The sequence below is a fragment of the Trichechus manatus genome, unplaced genomic scaffold (genome assembly GCF_000243295.1).
Source record: "Trichechus manatus latirostris isolate Lorelei unplaced genomic scaffold, TriManLat1.0 scaffold00038, whole genome shotgun sequence".
Taxonomy (NCBI): Eukaryota; Metazoa; Chordata; class Mammalia; order Sirenia; family Trichechidae; genus Trichechus; species Trichechus manatus.
Genome location: NW_004443974.1, coordinates 7790913 through 7808929, shown reverse-complemented (window position 1 = coordinate 7808929; position 18017 = coordinate 7790913). Strand labels below are relative to the sequence as shown.

The following is an 18017-nucleotide window of genomic DNA, read 5'->3' as shown; positions in this document are numbered from 1 at the left end:
CACCCCTGATTCCCCATGTCCATTCAATCAGCTCCTAACCCTCTCTGCCTTCTCATCTCGCCTCTGGACAGAAGCTGCCCGTTTAGACTCAGTATTGCTAAATAACTTTCTAAAGGAATTACAACACTTTATACTTCCACCAGAACTGTGGATTCCCTAAGAACTGATGGTCTGGGGGACCCAGAAGAGCAAGGTTGGCATCAGAAATCCTTCTAGCTGAGGACAAATTCTGCAGTTGTGCTGGCTGGGCAGATGGCTGTACACCAAACGACCAGCCCGAGCTGCTTAGGAATGGGAGAGTCTGATCATCTGAATTGCACTGCATGACCCCAGTACCCAAGGCCCCAGAAGATTAAAATAAGATCAGAAGAAGCTGCCAGAAGCATTTAGTAAGAGCTCTGCCCGAAGCCCAGGTCCTGGAACACTTTGCGATTGTATCTCTTCAGACCAGTTGCACGCATGCTCTGGCAGAAGGTCCTGTGCATGCTCCACCCCCACTCCACTCAGGACCTGGGCTCAGCAGCCTCAGCTGCTCGGTGGCTCCTGACTGTGGCTCACCTCAGGGTTAGAGCCCCTTTCCCTCCTACACAGACCTGGGCTCCTCTGGGGTGGGGGTCAGCAAACTGCTGCTCAGATGGCAGCCTGGGGAATGCACAGGTAGGTCTTTGGCATCAGACAGACCTGGGTCAGCATCCTGGCCCACCACTTACAATCCTTGTGACCCTGGGTAAGTCTCTTTGCATCCCCCACTCCCTTCTTTTTTTTTTTTTTTTTTTTTTAGCATGATGCCTATTAACATCCCAAGGAACACTGTTTGGGAAACTGCCCACAGGAGACATGCTAACATCCTAAATTAGCTCAGCATATTGGTCTCCCCAGCTGTGGCCCCAGGCTCCTCCTCGTGCCTCGTTTCCTGCAGTGATGGCCATGGTTTCACGACTTTGACACTCTCCTTGACCCTGCCCCATGAACCACCCACTCCCCCTTCGCCCACAGTTCCTTGGGTGACAGCACACACACACACACCCAGCCACCAGCAGTCTGTGAGCTCCTCCAACAGGCAGGGATCATGTGTCCTTCTGCTTTAACACTTCAACTCCTAGACTAGAGCCTAGCCCAGACCTCTGCTCAGGGGAATTATATTGAATGAATGAACAAAGGAATCATTGAAAGCACGTTGCAGTTATGGCCCAGCACTCTGCGGATGAGGGAGGAGTGTCAGTTAACAACCACAAGTATGTAAAGTGCCTACTATGTGCCAGGTGTAATCAGGATGTGAATATGAAGCTACTAGCACCTGCCCTGCCCTGGCCCTCTACAAGCCAGAAACTGTGACCAGCCCCGGGAGCAAGACTCCAAGATGCCAGCTGGGCCCTGGGCCCCAGGGTGTAGGGGGCAGCTGTCGCGGCATTACCTCCTGGCAGGCTGCCAGGACTCACTCCCTGAGCAACCAGGAGTCCAAACACCCAGCAGAAGGTCACAGAACCAATTAGCAAGGCGAGAGGCTCCTGACCTGACGCACGCTACCCCTCCCTCTTCCTTCCAGCAGTGGGTTCTGGGCCCTGGAGACAAAGCCACGCTAGATGTGGAGGCTGAGCCCAGACTGGAAAAGCAGGAACTGCCAAGGATGGTCTCCCCACATCCCCTTCCCCTTCCCGCCCATGTCCAAGGATCTGCAGCAGCGCAGGAAAACACAGGCACCACCACTGTCTGGCCACTCAGAGAGATGTCACCATAGTGGGAATTAATTTCAGCTGAAAAACCCGTCTTTAGAATACTTTAGGATAACGTGCCCCATCCTTGAGGCTACTGATTTCAGGCACCTCTGAAAAACTTTGCCATCCCAACCGAGACCCTCCATTCAAGATTCCACTCACCACTTCTCAAGCACCTGCTAGTGCCCAGCGCTTTCACATGTGTCTTCTTGGTTAACCACCTCTGACCACCCCCCTTCCAAAATCTGCACAGTGAAGTCATTGTTAGTCCTGTTCAACACACGAGGAAGCTGAGGCTGTAACAGGTGGATTGACTTGCCCTGGATCCAGGACGTGCACCCAGGTTGCCTGGGTCCCCCAGTCCCATCCCAGCTCTGCTGCCATGTTCCCAGAGCTCAGTCTCCAGACTTAGGCTTTCAGCAGGCAGAGGCCATCCTCAGGGGAAGAAGTAGTTGTTTCACACAGTCTGTCTTCCAGGTAGAAGAAAGTGTCCCAAGGTGTCCCCATCCCCATCTTCTCTCCACCAAAGGACCTAGAGAGTGGGAAGCAGAGTGAGGCCCATGTCCTGTGCTTGAGCCTCTCCACCTATGTGAGTGTCCACCTGATGGCCTTGGAAGGACTGTTCAGGGCATGCCTGGGGCATGGATGTGTACATGTGAACTTGACATTAGTGATTTTTTGCTGAAAGGAGGAGTAAGGAATGAATGAATGTACAGGTTGAGAAATAACTGAATGGATGGATGAATGAAGGTTGGAAAGTCAGTGGGTATGACCCAACCCAAGAGAGGAGATGGGAGCTGCTCATCTAGTAAGGCCTCCCTACTGCCACCCTGAAACCTCACATCACCTCTAAACTTGAACATCTCAGACCTTGTTCTGGTTCAAGGCCCTGCATGACCTAGTTCCTGCCAACCTTGCCAGCCTCAAGCCCCCTGTGTCCCCCTCCACTCCAGAAACACCTCCAGGCCATTGTGTAGCCTCTGTTATACTCAGGATTAAAGGCCCTGTTTTCATGTCACCTCCCAGCTGGAGCCTCATCCAAGAGCCCGAGGTGGGTAAGCCCCCACCACTGTCCTCTGGCAGATCAAGTCCCTGACCGGGTGGGAAGGACCTGGTCTCACATACTCACCCATCCCCACTAGACCAGTTCACCTGGCAGGTAGAACACCTCGTTGGTGTTTATGACTCATGACAGCAGTGATTATTCTTCTTGTTACTATTTTTAAGTCGAACACCATGTCATTTCTCTACACATTGACATGCAACTGAGTACAAAGATCCTGTGTACGTATCTGTCTCCAGTTCTTCCTCCCTGAGAAACATCCTAACTCTTAACCCTGGGTCACTCAGGGAATAGTTCCAGTTCAGTTCCAGAGCTTCCTTTGTGGGTCTTGCACCAAGCTCAACCCACCCCCATCCCTGATGCCCTGTCTGTCTTGCTCCTGAGCCTTTTTCTATTTTCTTAACCTATGCACATATTCAAAGTGTGGTCTGGAGCATTGGCGGTGTGTCATGGTGATGGAGAGGAGGGGGCATGGCAGAACCTCCAGGGCAGGGGTTCTCTCAGATGATTCTGGTATGCTGTGATATGCTTAGGGACTGAGTGGTGCAAATGGTTAACGCTAACCAAAAGGTTGGCGGTTTGAGTCCACCCAGAGGCACCTCAGAAGAAAGACCTGGTAATCTATTTGCAAAAATTGGCCATTGGAAGCCCTGCTGAGCACAGTTCTACTCTGACACGCATAGGGTCACCATGAGTTGGAATCAACCCAATGGCAACTGATTTATGATATGCTCAGCTGAGGGCTACTATCAGTAACCCTGAAGGCAGGAACCATCATGTTCATCCTTGAACATCTAGGGAAGATCCTGCACAGGGTGGAATTGCTCAGAATCTATTGGCAGATGACTGTGGCATGTGGATAATAATTGAATATTCACTATGTGCCAGGCACCATACAAATATTTTCATTTAACTTTTTTAAGACTGTCAGGAAAGTTGTAGAATCCCCATTTTACAGATAAGAAATTGAGGCTCAGGGAGGTAAAGTGACTTTACCAAGTTCACCTGGCTAGGAGGTGGGGGATGGTGGAGATGGTGGAAGGCTGGACAGACCGACCTCCACTGGGCAGGCAAGACCTGGTCTCACTTTGGGTCTGTGCCTGTTCATTGGCCCCATGGGAGCCACATCACCAGGGGACTCCAGAGCGGCCAGGACATTTACAAAGTAAAGATCCTTTGTGCTGGAATGAAATGATTCTTTTAAAAATGATCACCAGCTTCCCTTCGTTACCTCTGGAGACCAAGTCCTTGCTGATTTTTTTCCTTCTTTATCTCAAGTACATTTAAATGTCAATTAAATTTGAAATATCTACATTTGTCAGCATTTCATTTTGGGCCAGCGTGACATGCTGCTGATTTGTCCACGCAATGTGACACATGAAAAAAACTCTCAAGACGCAGATCTTCCTCATTAAAAAATAAGCCCATGCGATCCCGGCACAGCCAGAGAGCCACAGAGCACGTTCCTGCCTCCTGACGCTGTGTCTCTGACATGGTATTTAAAAAGGAACAGCCGTGCCTGTCACCACTGTCACAGACACGCGCTAACCAGCGACATGTTAAACCAAACATTAGAAAGGGTTTGGGAAGTCATCTGCATGGTAACTCCACGCAGAGATGAGGTGGGCAGAGGCAGGAGCTGCCGTGGGGAGATGATGGGTGTCTGAACAGTGATGGACAGTGGGCCTTTCTCACCGAGGCTCCTGCAGCCCTCACTGAGTAGCCAAGTTTGCCATGACCTGCCTTTGCACAGACAGTTCTTTGTGTATAATAAAATCCAGGCAAGTAGTAGGTGGCAGACTGCAGGGTAGTAGCTGAATTGGGTTAACGAGGGAAGAGGTACACTTTTTTTCTTTTTTTTTTTTTAGTATTCTGCCTTAAGCTAATGAAAAAATTTAAACCTGGACGTTTTCGATGTTCATCCTTTATCTCTGATAAATATCTGACTGTGTTTCATGGAAGAACATAAGCAGCTGAATTTAAATAAGTTTATTTTGAAATCTCATCGTTTATTAAAAGTAGTGGGGGAAATACCCTACCTCTCATTTCATTGTTTCAGATCCATGAAACGGAAGAGGCAGGATCAAGTAGTGGTTTAGAGTAAGGCAAATCCAGATTCAATCCCCGGCTCTACTTTAGCTGCTGTGTGGCCTGAGCAAGTGACTTCTCTCTGGGCCTTGGCTTCCTCATCTGCAAAATGGGGACATGGTGAGGAATTAATGAGAAACCATACGGACAGCGTTTAGCCCAACCTGTAAGTACTGCTAGTATCACCATCATCATCCATGTGGCTGAAAACACTCAGACCTGGCCAAACGCCAGGGTAGACTTCTCACCTGGGTGCCCTGTCACTCTCGAGAGATAGGTGAGATGTTCAGGAGACACCCTTGGCCTCTGCCTGAACCTCTGCCCAACCAGCCTGGCCAGCAGAGCTGGCTGACAGGGGGAAGGTGGTTTGTGAGCTAGAAATGGAAGCTCCCTCTCTTCCACTGCCTCCACACCCTAGTCCCCTCCACGATCACACTGGTGTTGGGGGGCACTGGATTTTGACAGTGACATGAACTGCAGCAGCCTGAACTGACAAAGCCAAGGCCCAGTCCAGCTTTGTGCTCTTATGTGAAGCCAGAAATCCCTGGCAGGTTTAGTGGCACTCAGCTAATGTGCTGGCCTGTGCTTTGTACTTTCCGTCAAAGCCAAAGACGGGGCCCAGGTTGGTGGGTGTCAGCAAGGCACTTAAGATGGGTTTGAGGGCCACCTAGAGCCTCGTTCAGTTGACCCAAGCAGGGGGAGGAGCATCCCCCTCCTGGATGCCCACCGTCAGTCTGGCTGATGGGAGAGCCTGGGCCCTGGTGGTGGTCAGCCCTGGGCTGGGAACCCTGTTCGTCACTTCCTGGCCAGGTCCCTTCATCACTTCTCTCTTCACCAGTGAATCCCCAGTGCTCAGCCAGCACTGTGCCTGCTCACAACAGGTACTCAGAAAGTGTCTCTTGGGTATATGGGTGGATGGGTGGATTGACTAAAGGAGGTTCATCCTCTATAAAATCAGTACAGTAATACCTTCCTGCTGGTCATTTGTGAGGAGTAGAAATAAGAGAGGTAAAGCCCCTGGCCCAGTGCCTGGTGTTGTTGGATGACGTCGAGTCAATTCAGACTCATAGCGACCCCATGTGACAAGTAGAACTGCCTCATAAGGTTTTCTTGGCTGTAATCTTTTTTCTTTCTTTTTTTTTTTTTTTGTGCTTTAGATGAAAGTTTACAGAGTAAATTAGTTTCTCATTAAACAATACACAAATTGTTTTGTGATATTGGTTGCCAACCTCAAGATGCGTCAATACTCTCCCCTTCTCAGCCTCGAGTTCCGCATTTCCATTTGTCTGGTTTTCTTGTCCCTTCCTGCCTTCTTGTCTTTGCTTTTGGGCTGGTGTGCCCATTTAGTCTCTCATATATGGTTGAACTACGTGTGTTATTGTTTGTTTTACAGGCTCATCTTATCTTTGGCTAAAGGGTAGACTTCAGGAGTGACTTCAGTACTGAGTTAAAAAGGTGTCCTGGAGCCATACTCTTGGGGTTTCTCCAGTCTGTGTCAGACCATTAAGTCTGGTCTCTTTTTGTTGAGCTTGAATTTTGTTCTACATTTGTTCCCACTCTGTCTGGGACTCTCTATTGTGATCCCTGTCAGAGCAGGTGGTGGTGGTAGCTGGGTACCATCTAGTTGTTCTGGACCCAATCTGGTGGAGACTGTGGTAGCTGTGGTCTATTAGTTCTTGGCTGTAATCTTCATGGAGGCAGATTGCCACGTCTTTCTCCCACAGAGCCACTGGAGGCGTTCAAACTGCCAGCCTCTTTCGTTTAGCAGCCGAGTGCTTAACCATTGCGCCACCAGGGCTCCTTGGCCTAGTGCCTACTTGTGGATATTATTTTAAACATTTTAACAAGGATCCTGCCTGCTCTTATACACTTGACACCCTCGTCTGCAAACATTGTTCCATCTTATGTATCTTAGCATCTCAGATGGGGGAATCCAGAGAGGGGACACTCTTCTGCCGCAGCCACAGCTGATGACACGAGATGTGCGACGTGAAGGGCTCCAGGAATGGGTGAAGCAGGTTTGTGTGTTGCCTTGTCTCCCCAGAGAGACCTTCCCAGGATGCCTGCTTTCATTTGTTCAGTCAGCAAACTTCCATTGCATTAATGCTGTGCTGTAGGCAGGGATAAAGAGAACAAGCCAGGGCTCTGCTCTTGAGGAGCTTGACTCAAAAATAGAATTGCATGGTATCCATGAAGTGCTAAGACATGCAGCACTGGGAGAAGCTAACTCCATGCTGGGAGAAAACTCAGGCAGGGAATTCCAGGAGGGCTTCCTAGAAGAAGTGATACCTGAGCTGAGTCTTCAGAACTACAGAGCTGTTGGTTCACCAAGGAAGGTGGAGTGTTACAGGGCCATGTGTGCTCAGAGGTGGTAAGCATGGCTAAAGTGGAGGCTGTGGGTGAGGAGGCTGCAGAGGCTGGTGGGCCAGGTGGGCAGCATGGGGTCTGCCCTGCTTGGAGCTGGACCTTGGCTCTGTAGCCCAGCAGCCCTCACCCCACCCACCCAGCAGGCCATGAGCTCGCCAGAGCTGAGCATGAGTCCAGGGTGCCTGTCCACCCCTCCACCCCTCACCTCCTCAGGAGAGCAGTCCAGTACATGTAAGCAAAAGTGGATTCCCCTAACTTAAACAGATGGGTAAAGCATTCTACAAATGTCTGAACGTTATTATTCTTAACACTTTATGCAATGGATGTACTCACCCCACAACTGATTGCAGTGAAATCATGGTTCAGAACAGCAGCTTTGCAAGTTTTAAGCAGGAGAGTGATTTGGTCAGATTCGTGATTCCAAACAGACCTCTGGTGGCTGTGTGGAGAGTGGACCGGCAGAGGATGAGAAGCTGGCCCTCCTGCTCCGGTTTGTTTTCTGTCCAGGCGCAGCAGAAGTGGCAGGAACTAGGCTATCCAGGGCATGACTCTGAGCCAGATCTTCTTCCTGCCCTTTCTGCTGAATCCAAAGGACAATGCTTCTTCTGGCCCAGGAAGGGCTGAGGTGTGTCTCATCTCATATCTTAACACACAGCAAGGCAGCTGGAAGAAGAACAGAGCACTGTACCCCACAGCCTCCCGGTGTGGGACCCTGGACAGGTGGCTTCCCCTCCTGAGCCTCACCTCTGCTTCAGTACAAGGACAGAACTCGTCGCCTGGCTGACCTCCAGGGTGGTGTGAGGAAACGAAGGCATAGGTGTGAGAGCGCTCCGGCACGCTGTTGCGCTCGGATTCAGCATCTGGTCTACTTCTAAAAGAACAACAGATTCTTGGGTAACAACTGGATCCACACCAGTGACAGTGGACAACAGCAAAGCCCAGTCCAAATCCACTCTCATAATTTACCGGCGACAGTTGCTGCTCCTTGTTTACCCCCTCGGCTGTTTTCATGTACTTTTTTTTGACAGGTTACCCTTTCCTGAAATAAAATCTTAAAAGAATTCCATCGTATAAAACAAAGAGAGGGGACTTCTTGGGTTGGAGGGCAGACGTGGGGATAATGACAGCTCCACTCACCATATCTCTCCTATCCCACCCTCTCCCTAAACTTCACCACCACTCCCAGGGGTCCTCAGACAAGCCACAGCCCCACTGTACAGGGCAGAGGTGTGGAACATGTGCTCCCCACACAGCACACAGGCCAGGAGAGGCAGCCTCAAAGCCAGGATTTGAACCAAGGTCTGCCCGATCCAGTTCTCTCCTGAGCACATAGCCTCTCACGGGCCCTGGCCAGTGTATAATTCATAGGAGCCAGACATCGCCTTTCTCTGGGCTGTGTATGTGTTTGTGTTTTTAGAGGTAGAGCTCACAGGTGGCTGACACAGGAGATGTATTTTTTATAATAATGAATATTTAATTTCCACATCACAGATGAAAAAGACTCTCTGAAGAGGCATCTGAGGGAAACTCCAGAGAGCAGCCACTAATCAGAAAAGGGCCTTCTCGCGAGTGTTCTTCCACGTGGCTCACTTCTTTCTTTAACTTCTTTTTTATTTTTTCCTGATTATTGAAGTAGATATGCTCATTGTGGAAAATGTAGAAGACACAGAAAAATAAAAAGAGGCATTGGCTGTCATTGACATTCAGACACATCTTTCTAGTCTTTTTTCTATGCATGTTTTTGTAAGTAAATGACAGAGAATGCTATATAATTGCAATTTTGCATCTTATAAACACTATATTTAATGAGAGCGTAATATTCATCCAACTACCGTAATTCACTTTACCAGATTCCTATTGCTGGAAATTTAGGTTGCTTTCAATTTTTTATCATTATAAACAGAGCAGTGATGAACATCTTTGTGCATAACTCTTGCTACATTTAAGATTATCTAAATGGTAGTGGAATTACTAGGTTATGGATTACTAGATCATGTGTTTAAGGCTGTTTCTTGGCCCATATGGCAAATCCACAGGTTCTTTTTTTGTCTGGGACCAGCTCCCACACCTTGGGGCCCATCAGGCCTCTGTGCCTTCTGGCCTTGCTCTGGGGAGCCTGTCCCCTAGGCTGGCAGGGTCAGGACACGCGCTGAGCCCAGCAGCAGTCCCAGCCCCAGGGCATTGGCTGGGCCCAGTCTCCCAAGCCCTCCTTCCCACTGTGCCCCGTGGAGTTGTGATGGTGCCCCCTAACTGCCTGTTCTCTTTCTTTTGTCTTCCTCTGCCCCAGCCTGGTAAAGCCCTTGCGACACTATGCGGTCTTCCTCTCCGAAGACTCCTCTGATGATGAATGCCAGCGGGAAGAGGGCCTGAGCTCTGGCTTCACCGAAAGCTTTTTCTTCTCCGCTCCCTTTGAATGGTCTCTCCTTCCTTCTTCCATTTCCCTGACGAGATGCTTGCCTTGAGCTCGGCTTGGTGACTCTCTGGGGTGGCCGTGGGGGTGGCCTATGCTGCTTGCTGTTGGTGTGGGGAAGGATGTCTGGAGCGGCTGCCTGCCGGGGGCCCAAGTGTCAACCTGCAGGGCAAATGCCCGCTCTGTGTGCCTCCTCTTGAGGCCCTCGTTCTGCTGTCCCCACAGGAGCTGTGAGGATGGAGTGAGGTGACAGGAGTAATAGGGCTCTGTGGTGTGAGATGGGTCCCCACCCCTTATAAGGGGAAAATGCACTTAGTTATTCACTGAATTGTTGGCTACAATTAGCCTGCTTGTTGATGCCAGTATCCCTCTTCCTTTCAGCAGGTCTTAGAAAGCTTGTGGACATGGTGGGTCTGATTTTAAGTTAAAAGACAATAACTTTACTGGTAATAAAATGTAAGCATATATGGCAGCATACCCAAATGGCTTTGCTAATCTACCTGACTTTTTAAAGATAAGTTGTACCATTATTATTTGTAGCCTAGACTACATGGTAATTCCCAATAGCAATAAAAAACAAGAAAGAAAAAGAGGAAAAAGAAAAGGTTCACCCACAGTCCAGCCACCCCCCAAAATCAAGCTTTTGTAGTTCTCTTTTCTTTGCCAGTTCTTGCTCCTCCACCCACAAGTTTTTCAGAGCTGGGATTGAGCATAGAGACAGCTTTTGTCATTTTTGTTTGTTAACAAGGTCATGTAAGTGTTTTAATAGGAGCCTGTAAGGGAAGGGCCCTCGCGTTGCCCAGCACCCACAGTACCCACAGCAGCCCCCCTGGGAGTGCATTATTACAGCCATTTTACACCCCCTTCACCCTTCTCCCTGTTCCCATCACCATCTTCTTCCTGGGAAGTCCCAGGGTCAGGCTTCACCTGAGGCCACGACCCTCTGCCTCTGTGGGTCCGTGATTCCTCTGGGAGCCTGATAAACCCCAGACTGCTCTGCCTCCTGCTTCGGCCCCCGAGGGGCAGGGGGTCCTGGACTAGACACCTAGTCCCTAGCCCTGTCCTGCCACCAACTCACCTGTGACCACAGGCATGTCGCTCGCCTCCTGATGTCCTCACTTACAAAGTGGGGGCCTGTTGGTGTCTCCCCAGCTGCACGTGCCACCCTTCCTGTACACTAATTGAATCTTTTTCTTTAAAATTTTTCTTCCAAAAGACTTAGAAATTAGCCTTGTCCTAAGCAATAATATCTGTGATACCACAGGTGTAATGTACTAGTTAGTATTTCTATTACTAATTAAAATAGAGAACCATTAGAATAAGAAATGTTCATCAATTTCAAATCACCTTGCAGGGAAAGGCACCAGCTTGGGTGACATCCGAGGACTCCAGCAGGTCAAGCCCAGAGCTCAGCCCCACCACGCTCTTTTTTTAATTAATTAATGCTTTTTCACTTGTTTAAAAAGAAACTGGCCCATCTTCACTCAAAACAAAACCGATGAAAAAGAACACTATTTCCTTAAGCTTAAGAGCCCACTGCCTTTTCTTTATCCTCCTCATTGTGCTCAAACTTGATTAAATGTTCTTTAATTCCTTAGTTAGATGGCCTTGGTCTGAGTGACTGTGAGATTTTGGAGTCTCTCAGACTTGGCTTCCATTTTTATCTCTTGCCACATGCTGTGTGATGCAGAGTGAGTTGCTTAGCCTCTCTCAGCTTCAGTTTCCTCATCTCTAAAGTGGGGATGTGAGCCCTACCTCATGGGCTACTTGCACCTGCTTCGATGAGATCAGACAGTCTGCTGGAGTCCCTACCAGTAGCTGGGACTATTGGTTGAGCCTCGTTCCTCCCCTATCTCCTGTGAGTGGGCCTTCAGTGTGAGCCTTCTCAGAACCAGCAGGTGGCACCCTTTCTCCACTTTACCAGAGCAATGTGCACAGTCTCTGCCTGACCCTGGGGCCACTAAGCCCCAGCTTCCGTGGCTAGAGGTGAGATGCTGCTCTGTCTGGTGACTCCACCAGAGGCCAGGGTTTCCCCACACACCTGTGGTGCCTTATGGGAAAGGAAGGTAAGAGGAGCTGTTTGTTACCTAGTGTGAGTCAGGTGCAGTTTTGATGCTGCTAGCACAGAGCCAGCCGACATGATAGTCATGCTTACTGGTGGTGCTGTTAGCAGCTTCTGCATGCCAGCTGTGCTCCAAGCACCACATCTGCTCATGTAATTGAGGCTCAGAGAGGCTAAGTGACTTCGCCAAGGTCCCACAGCAAGCAATGGCATGACCAGGACTAGAACTCGATACAAGCTGAAGCCCAGACAGCTTCCTGAGGAGCCTGGGACTTGCTGGGCTGCTACCCACAGAAGAGCTTCCCCAGTTCCCCATGAGCCATTCACAAGACCTGACTCTGCAGCTACTTGTCCACTGAATGGGGGCAGGGGTGGGAGTGCAGATGGTGGGCTCAGGAATGTGTCTGTCTGCAAATTCCCCACCCAGTTGTGTCCCATTGTGCATGCCTTGTCTGAATGGCACTGCAAGCCCCCTAGCCAGTTACATGATGGGAGTTGGCGTTGTTTTAGGGTAACTTAGTGGGCCCCCTCACATTGCAGCCCTGATGGCATAACAGTTAAACACTCAGCTGCTAACCAAAAGGTTGGCGGCTCGAACCCACCAGCAGCACTGTGGGAGAAAAGGCCTGGCAATCTGCTCCCATAAAGATTCCCAACAACAACAAAAAAAACCATTGCCATTGAGTCGGTTCCGACTCATAGCGAGTGAATTCGGTTTCCAAAGAGAGCCTGGTGGATTCGAACTGCTAACTTTTTGGTTAGCAGCTGAACTCTTAACCACTACACCACCAGGGTTTCCCCATAAAGATTACAGCCTAGGAAACGTATGGGGCAGTTCTACTCTGTCATATAGGGTCTCTGTAAGTCGGAATGACTCGACAGCACACAACAGTGGGCCCCCTCAGTGCAAGTGAGAGCCAAAGCAACTTGCTGAAGGTCCCACGGTGAGCGGCAGAACCCAAATTCAGACATAAAAGTATGTCCGAGTGCAGGGCTTATGGCCTCAAGGCCCAGGATGCTCTCCTGTCCTAAATGCTCCTGGGTATGCACCTCAAAGACAAGTTCTCGGTGGCCTTGGGGCTGCTTGCTCCTCGCATGGAGGCTCTAGGGGGAGACTCCAGCCTGCTCTGTCTGCTCCTAGGCCGCAGCCATATCGGACACTCAAGGAGTCAGACAGTGCAGAAGGTGACGAGGCAGAGAGTCCGGAGCAGCGAACTCGGGAACCTGTGGGCCCAGCTCTGCCTGACCGGGCTGCCAGCATCGATCTTCTGGAAGACATCTTCAGCAGCCTGGACATGGAGGCCCCACTGCAGCCTCTGGGCCAGGCCAAGAGCTTAGAGGATCTTCGGATGCCTAAAGACCTGCGGGAGCAGCCGGGGACCTTTGATTATCAGGTATGTATAGGCGGGGAGGGCACCTGCAGCAGCCAGGTGCTGCCCACACATGAGGCAGTGGAAGAGACTAAGGGAGAAACAGCAACTTTCCCAAGGTCCTCGGCCAATGGGCAAGGTCTGACTTCCTGCAACCCTGCCAGGCAGGCCAGCAGCCAGACCACCATACAGTGGTCACCGGAGAAGACGCTAAAGCCTGATGGAAAGCTGCCCCCACTTACGATTTTGCATCAGGCAAAGGTGGGCTGGTGCTCCAAGCCATGTCCTCAGGAACCCCACCCCCACCCAGGCACGGGCTTTGGCCCTGGCAAAATTGGGATTTCTCCCATCCCCATCAAGGGTCCTTGGAACCTGGGTTCTGGATTATTCCTGTGCAATCACTGATCATGTGTAACTTCCAATCAATCACCTCCCTGCTCTGTGCCTCAGTTTCCCCGCTTGCAAGTGGGGGCTGCTGACTTTGAAGTCTCTGGGTCACACTGTGGAATTTACAGTGTCCACACGTCCAAGAATTTATCTTTTCCCCCTGCAGGGGACCGCTTTTCTCATTTGGCTTGTAAGGAAACTCAGGCCAAGGTAAAGTGGAATGACCAGCCCGAGGTCACACAGCTTGTAAATGGCAGAACAGGGACTGAAACCTGGTCTTGCTGCTTTCTCTGTCAGGCCCTGAGCCCCACCTTCTCAGGCGATCCAGGATGCCTACACACCTTGAAAAGGAAAAAGGGCTGGGTCAATAGAATCGCTTTCCTGAAACCACTTGGCAACCCCAGGCATAAAAGACTGGGGATTTCTCTGCAATCCTTTTGTGCCAAATGGTGAGAAAAGCCTGGGCTTGAAGTCCAGCAGACCTGGGTTCTCTACTGGGTGACCTAGGGCAAGTCCCCAACTGCTCTGAGTCCCATCTCCCTGTCTGCTAGGGAGCTAATCACCCACCTGCCTGGGTGCCCACCTGCCCGCCTGGTACACAGAAGTGGCATGGAACGAGCATGGGCTTCCTTCCCATCTGTGCCGGGTCAGCCTGTGGTCACTGTCTCCCTCGCTGTCTCCAAACAGAGGCTGGACCTGGGCGGGAGCGAGAGAAGCTGCGGGATGCCGATGGCCTTGAAGCTCGCCTACCCATACAACAAGCTCTGGAGCCTGGGCCAGGATGACATGGCCATCCCCAGCAAGGCCCCTGCTGCCTCCCCCAAGAAGCCCTCACCCCTGCGCGGGAACTCCCTAGCACTACATCGCAGGCCCCAGAACCGGGACAGCATCCTGAACCCCAGCAACAAGGAGGAGGCCCCCACTCCCACTCCTGGCAGTATCACCCTTCCCCGGCCCCAGGGCAGGAAGACCCCGGAGCTGGGGATCGTGCCGCCACCACCCACCACCCGCCCAGCCAAGCTGCAGGCTGCCAGCGCCGCGCTTGGCGACTTCTCAGAGCAGCTGCAGGCTGAGCAGGAAAGGCGAGCTGCCCCAACCCCAGCCCCATTCCTGGGGCACCTCACCAGCACTGCCCCCCATAGCACCTCTGAACTGCTCCAGCCTCTTAGCCTGGCACCAGGGCCCACCAGCACAGGCAACGACGCCCTGCTTGCCCTCCTGGACCCACTTCACACAGCCTGGCCAGGCAGCACCCTCCCACCAGGCCCTCCTGTCCCAAATGTAGCCACCCCGTTCACCCCACAGTTCAGCTTCCCCCCTGCGGGGACCCCCACCCCATTCCCACAGCCATCTCTCAACCCCTTTGTCCCATCTGTGCCAACCGCGCTGCCCACTGTGCCCCTGGTCTCTACACCCACGGGGCCTTTTGGGGCCCCTCCTGCCACCCTGGGGCCAGCTTTTGCACCCAGCCTCCTGCTGTCAAATTCCAATTTCTGTGTGCCACATAGATCTCAGCCCAACCTGTCCGCCCTCTCCATGCCCAACCTCTTTGGCCAGATGCCCATGGGTGCCCACACCAGCCCCCTGCAGCCGCTGGGTCCCCCGGCAATCGCCCCATCGAGGATCCGAACGTTGCCCTTGGCCCGCTCAAGTGCCAGGGCCGCCGAGGCCAAGCAGGGGCTCGCCCTGAGGCCTGGAGACCCCGCACTCCTTCCTCCCAGGCCCCACCAGGGCCTGGAGCCGGCGCTACAGCCCTCTGCTCCTCTGGAGACCAGAGACCCCTTTGAGGATCTGTTACGGAAAACCAAGCAAGACGTGAGCCCAGCCCCTGCCCCAGGCTCAGTGGAGCAGCTCAGGAAGCAGTGGGAGACATTCGAGTGAGCCAGGCCCTTGGGCCTGCCGCCCTGGTGCCCATGTTAGCCAGCCCTCTGCTTCCCCTGCCTCCCGTTTCTGCCCACGTTCTGCTGATGGGAAGGGAGGGGGCCCCTCTCTGCCTCCCCTCCTGCCCCTGCACACTGCCCATCTCCGAGGTCTGGCCACGGGAAGATGGTGCCAGCTCCAGCTTGGGAATCGACCCAGCTCCTGGCCATCCATCCCACCCACCACCTCCCCTCCTCGGCACCCCTGATTGGGTTTTGCACTAAAGAAGTCAGCTGGGCCAGTGACTGACCCAGACCATGTCCTACCCGCCTTCTCTCTGGAAACCTCCCGCGGGGAACTACAAGGCTCTTCAAGGCCTCTCCCCCCTCACCTATCTCAGCTGTGGCCCCAATCTAGCAGGTACCACGTGATGGTCATAGATGTCAGTGTCCCCCTCGGCGTGCACTCATCTGCACTGGACGCAGACAGTTGGGGGTTTGAAGTACGGGACACCCCCAGCCCCCACTGATCTACCTGGTAGGGTATTTCCAAACCCCCTCTAGCAATACACACGTTCATTCTTACGTGAGTCTTCACCCCAAACTTCAGTTGTTTTTGGTGTGGTAGGGATTTGGGGGCTGAGAGATCCTTGGGATCTCTGGTGACAGCCAAACATAGCCCCAACCAGCTTCGCATGGGGGCAGGCTGGGAAGCACCAGCAACTCTGATTTTTAGGAAGAAAAAGCATAAATCTAAGCACGTTAGAAGGTGTCGGCGAGCCCCCATCTAGCTCTCTGGCGCTCCGACACGTGCAGGGTCTCCTGATCTGTGTTGCAGTCAGAGCTGGGCTCAGCCTTGTGTCACTTGGGTCTCTGCGGGCAGAGCTGAGAAGCGATTCTGGCTCTAAGGCCACAATTGATACCACTGACTGATGCCAGAGGCACAGCTGCTGGGGCTTCCTGGGTTGGAAAGGGGCGGTAGCACTGAGCCTCCTCTCCAGGTCCCCGGGAGAGTGGACAGATGCCTGGAGGCAGGAGGAGGGCCAGAAGCCACCCCTCCCGCAAGCCTCCCAGTTCTTGCCGGCACAGAAATTCCTGAGACCAATGTCACCAAAGTTAAATTGAAATGTTTTGTTATTGTTTCTTTTATCTCTTTTCTTTTTTACCTTATTGAATTGATGAATCTTGAGATGGACTGATTTCCATGAACCAAGTTAAAATATGGCCCAACCATTTAAGAAAACAACCCTCTTGAGAATGCAGGAAATTGTGAACATTTAGACCTGATTTCTCATTTCCTGTTTGTAGATGGTCAGACACAGTCTACCCAGGGGTGTCTGGTGGGGCCAAGGGGATCCCTGGAGGCCCCGTCTCCCTAGGGAGCACCGTCAGTGTCTGTGAGGCTGGGGGGCCTCGACTGCTTCACATGGCTCTGTGAAGACCCGAGGGCTGGTCCTGAGGTCGGCTCTGACGGGGGGTTTGAAGAGCTGCTGGCCCGGCACACAGCCCCTTCCCTAGTCAATCATGACGCCTTGGGCAAAATTTCTCTCCAAATCTCGGGAGTGTTCTCTGGCTGCCATCCCACCCACCCATCCTGGGCAGCCCACCTGGCGGGGCAGAGGCTAAGAAATGCTAGGTGGCTCCAGGGAGTTGACACCCACCCCGTGGTCTCCCTGGCTGAGCTGGGGGCCTGGTGGCCAGCACCCGACATTCACGCGAGCACTGTTGTCTCTTCCCTTGCTGGATTGATTTTGCAAACCCAAGAATGAATTTTGTGTGTGCATTCAATAAAATCTTCTTGGGGAGAAGGCTGCTATCCCTGTGTCCCTAAGGAAGCTCTGGAGGGAGAGGAGGCCCAGTGTGGGAGGCCTCAACGGCCAGACCAAGGTCACAAGCAGCCCGGTTCTGTAAAGGCGGAGGTCAAGGCACAGAGAAGTTAGGGAAGGACTTGAACGCTGGCTAATGCCAAAGCCTGTTTCCAGTCAGGGCTCTGAGCCGAGCTCATCCCCTACCCCTCACATGCAGCAGGACATGGGTGTGGACTAGTCACGTAGGCAGCTGTTAAGAATATCAGGAGGTCTGGTCACAGGCGAGCACAGGCCTGCTGGGTCTACCCAGCAGGAGCTGCAGGCCACAGAAGGTGTTGAGTGAACTCCAGCTCCTGGAAAGGACAAGTTCAAGCAACACCTGGAAATCTGCCCCCACAGAGCTCTCATTAGCAAGGGCAGAGCCTCAGAATCTGCCCTTCAGTTGGATGTTGGTGTTTGAAGGAGTGATATGGGCGGAGCACTCAGGTGTGCGTTAAACACACCCAGTTCCTCACCCCACCCCGCCGCCATCTGCCCGTCATCTGGCCCTCCTCCCTCCCTGGGCTGTCCCTTGAAAATGACAGGTGCCCGGAACCCTAGGAGCAAGGGAAGTGGATGTGGGCCTCCCCAAAATGGAGCAGCCTGGCTTTTATCTTTACATGTTGAGGTCTCACATAAAATGGCTTTTCTCAGGAATCTACAACCAACACAGGCTTGCCAAATCCCTAACTTAAATAAACCTAACCAAGGAACCAGCTGTGGCTAAGGTGTTGGTACCAAATGCTTCCTCCTACTTTCCCAGGGGCCATGGAGAAAGTTAGGGAAAGCATGCTCCTACAGCATAAGGACAAAGCCCCTTAACCTGTGTGCCTCCAGGTGACGGCTGAA

At 52.2% G+C, this 18017-nt stretch overlaps 1 protein-coding gene across 1 annotated transcript in view; it reads left to right on the top strand.

Moving 5' to 3' along the window:
- DENND1A (DENN domain containing 1A) overlaps positions 1–15353 on the top strand; it is a 545605-nt gene extending 530252 nt beyond the window's left edge. The window contains exons 19-21 of the mRNA XM_004375649.1: positions 9521–9649; positions 12847–13099; positions 14150–15353. Coding sequence (XP_004375706.1) covers positions 9521–9649; positions 12847–13099; positions 14150–15343 — 1576 coding nt within the window. The 3' untranslated portion in view covers positions 15344–15353. The remainder of the gene's footprint in view (positions 1–9520; positions 9650–12846; positions 13100–14149) is intronic.
- The last annotated feature ends 2664 nt before the right edge of the window (positions 15354–18017 follow it).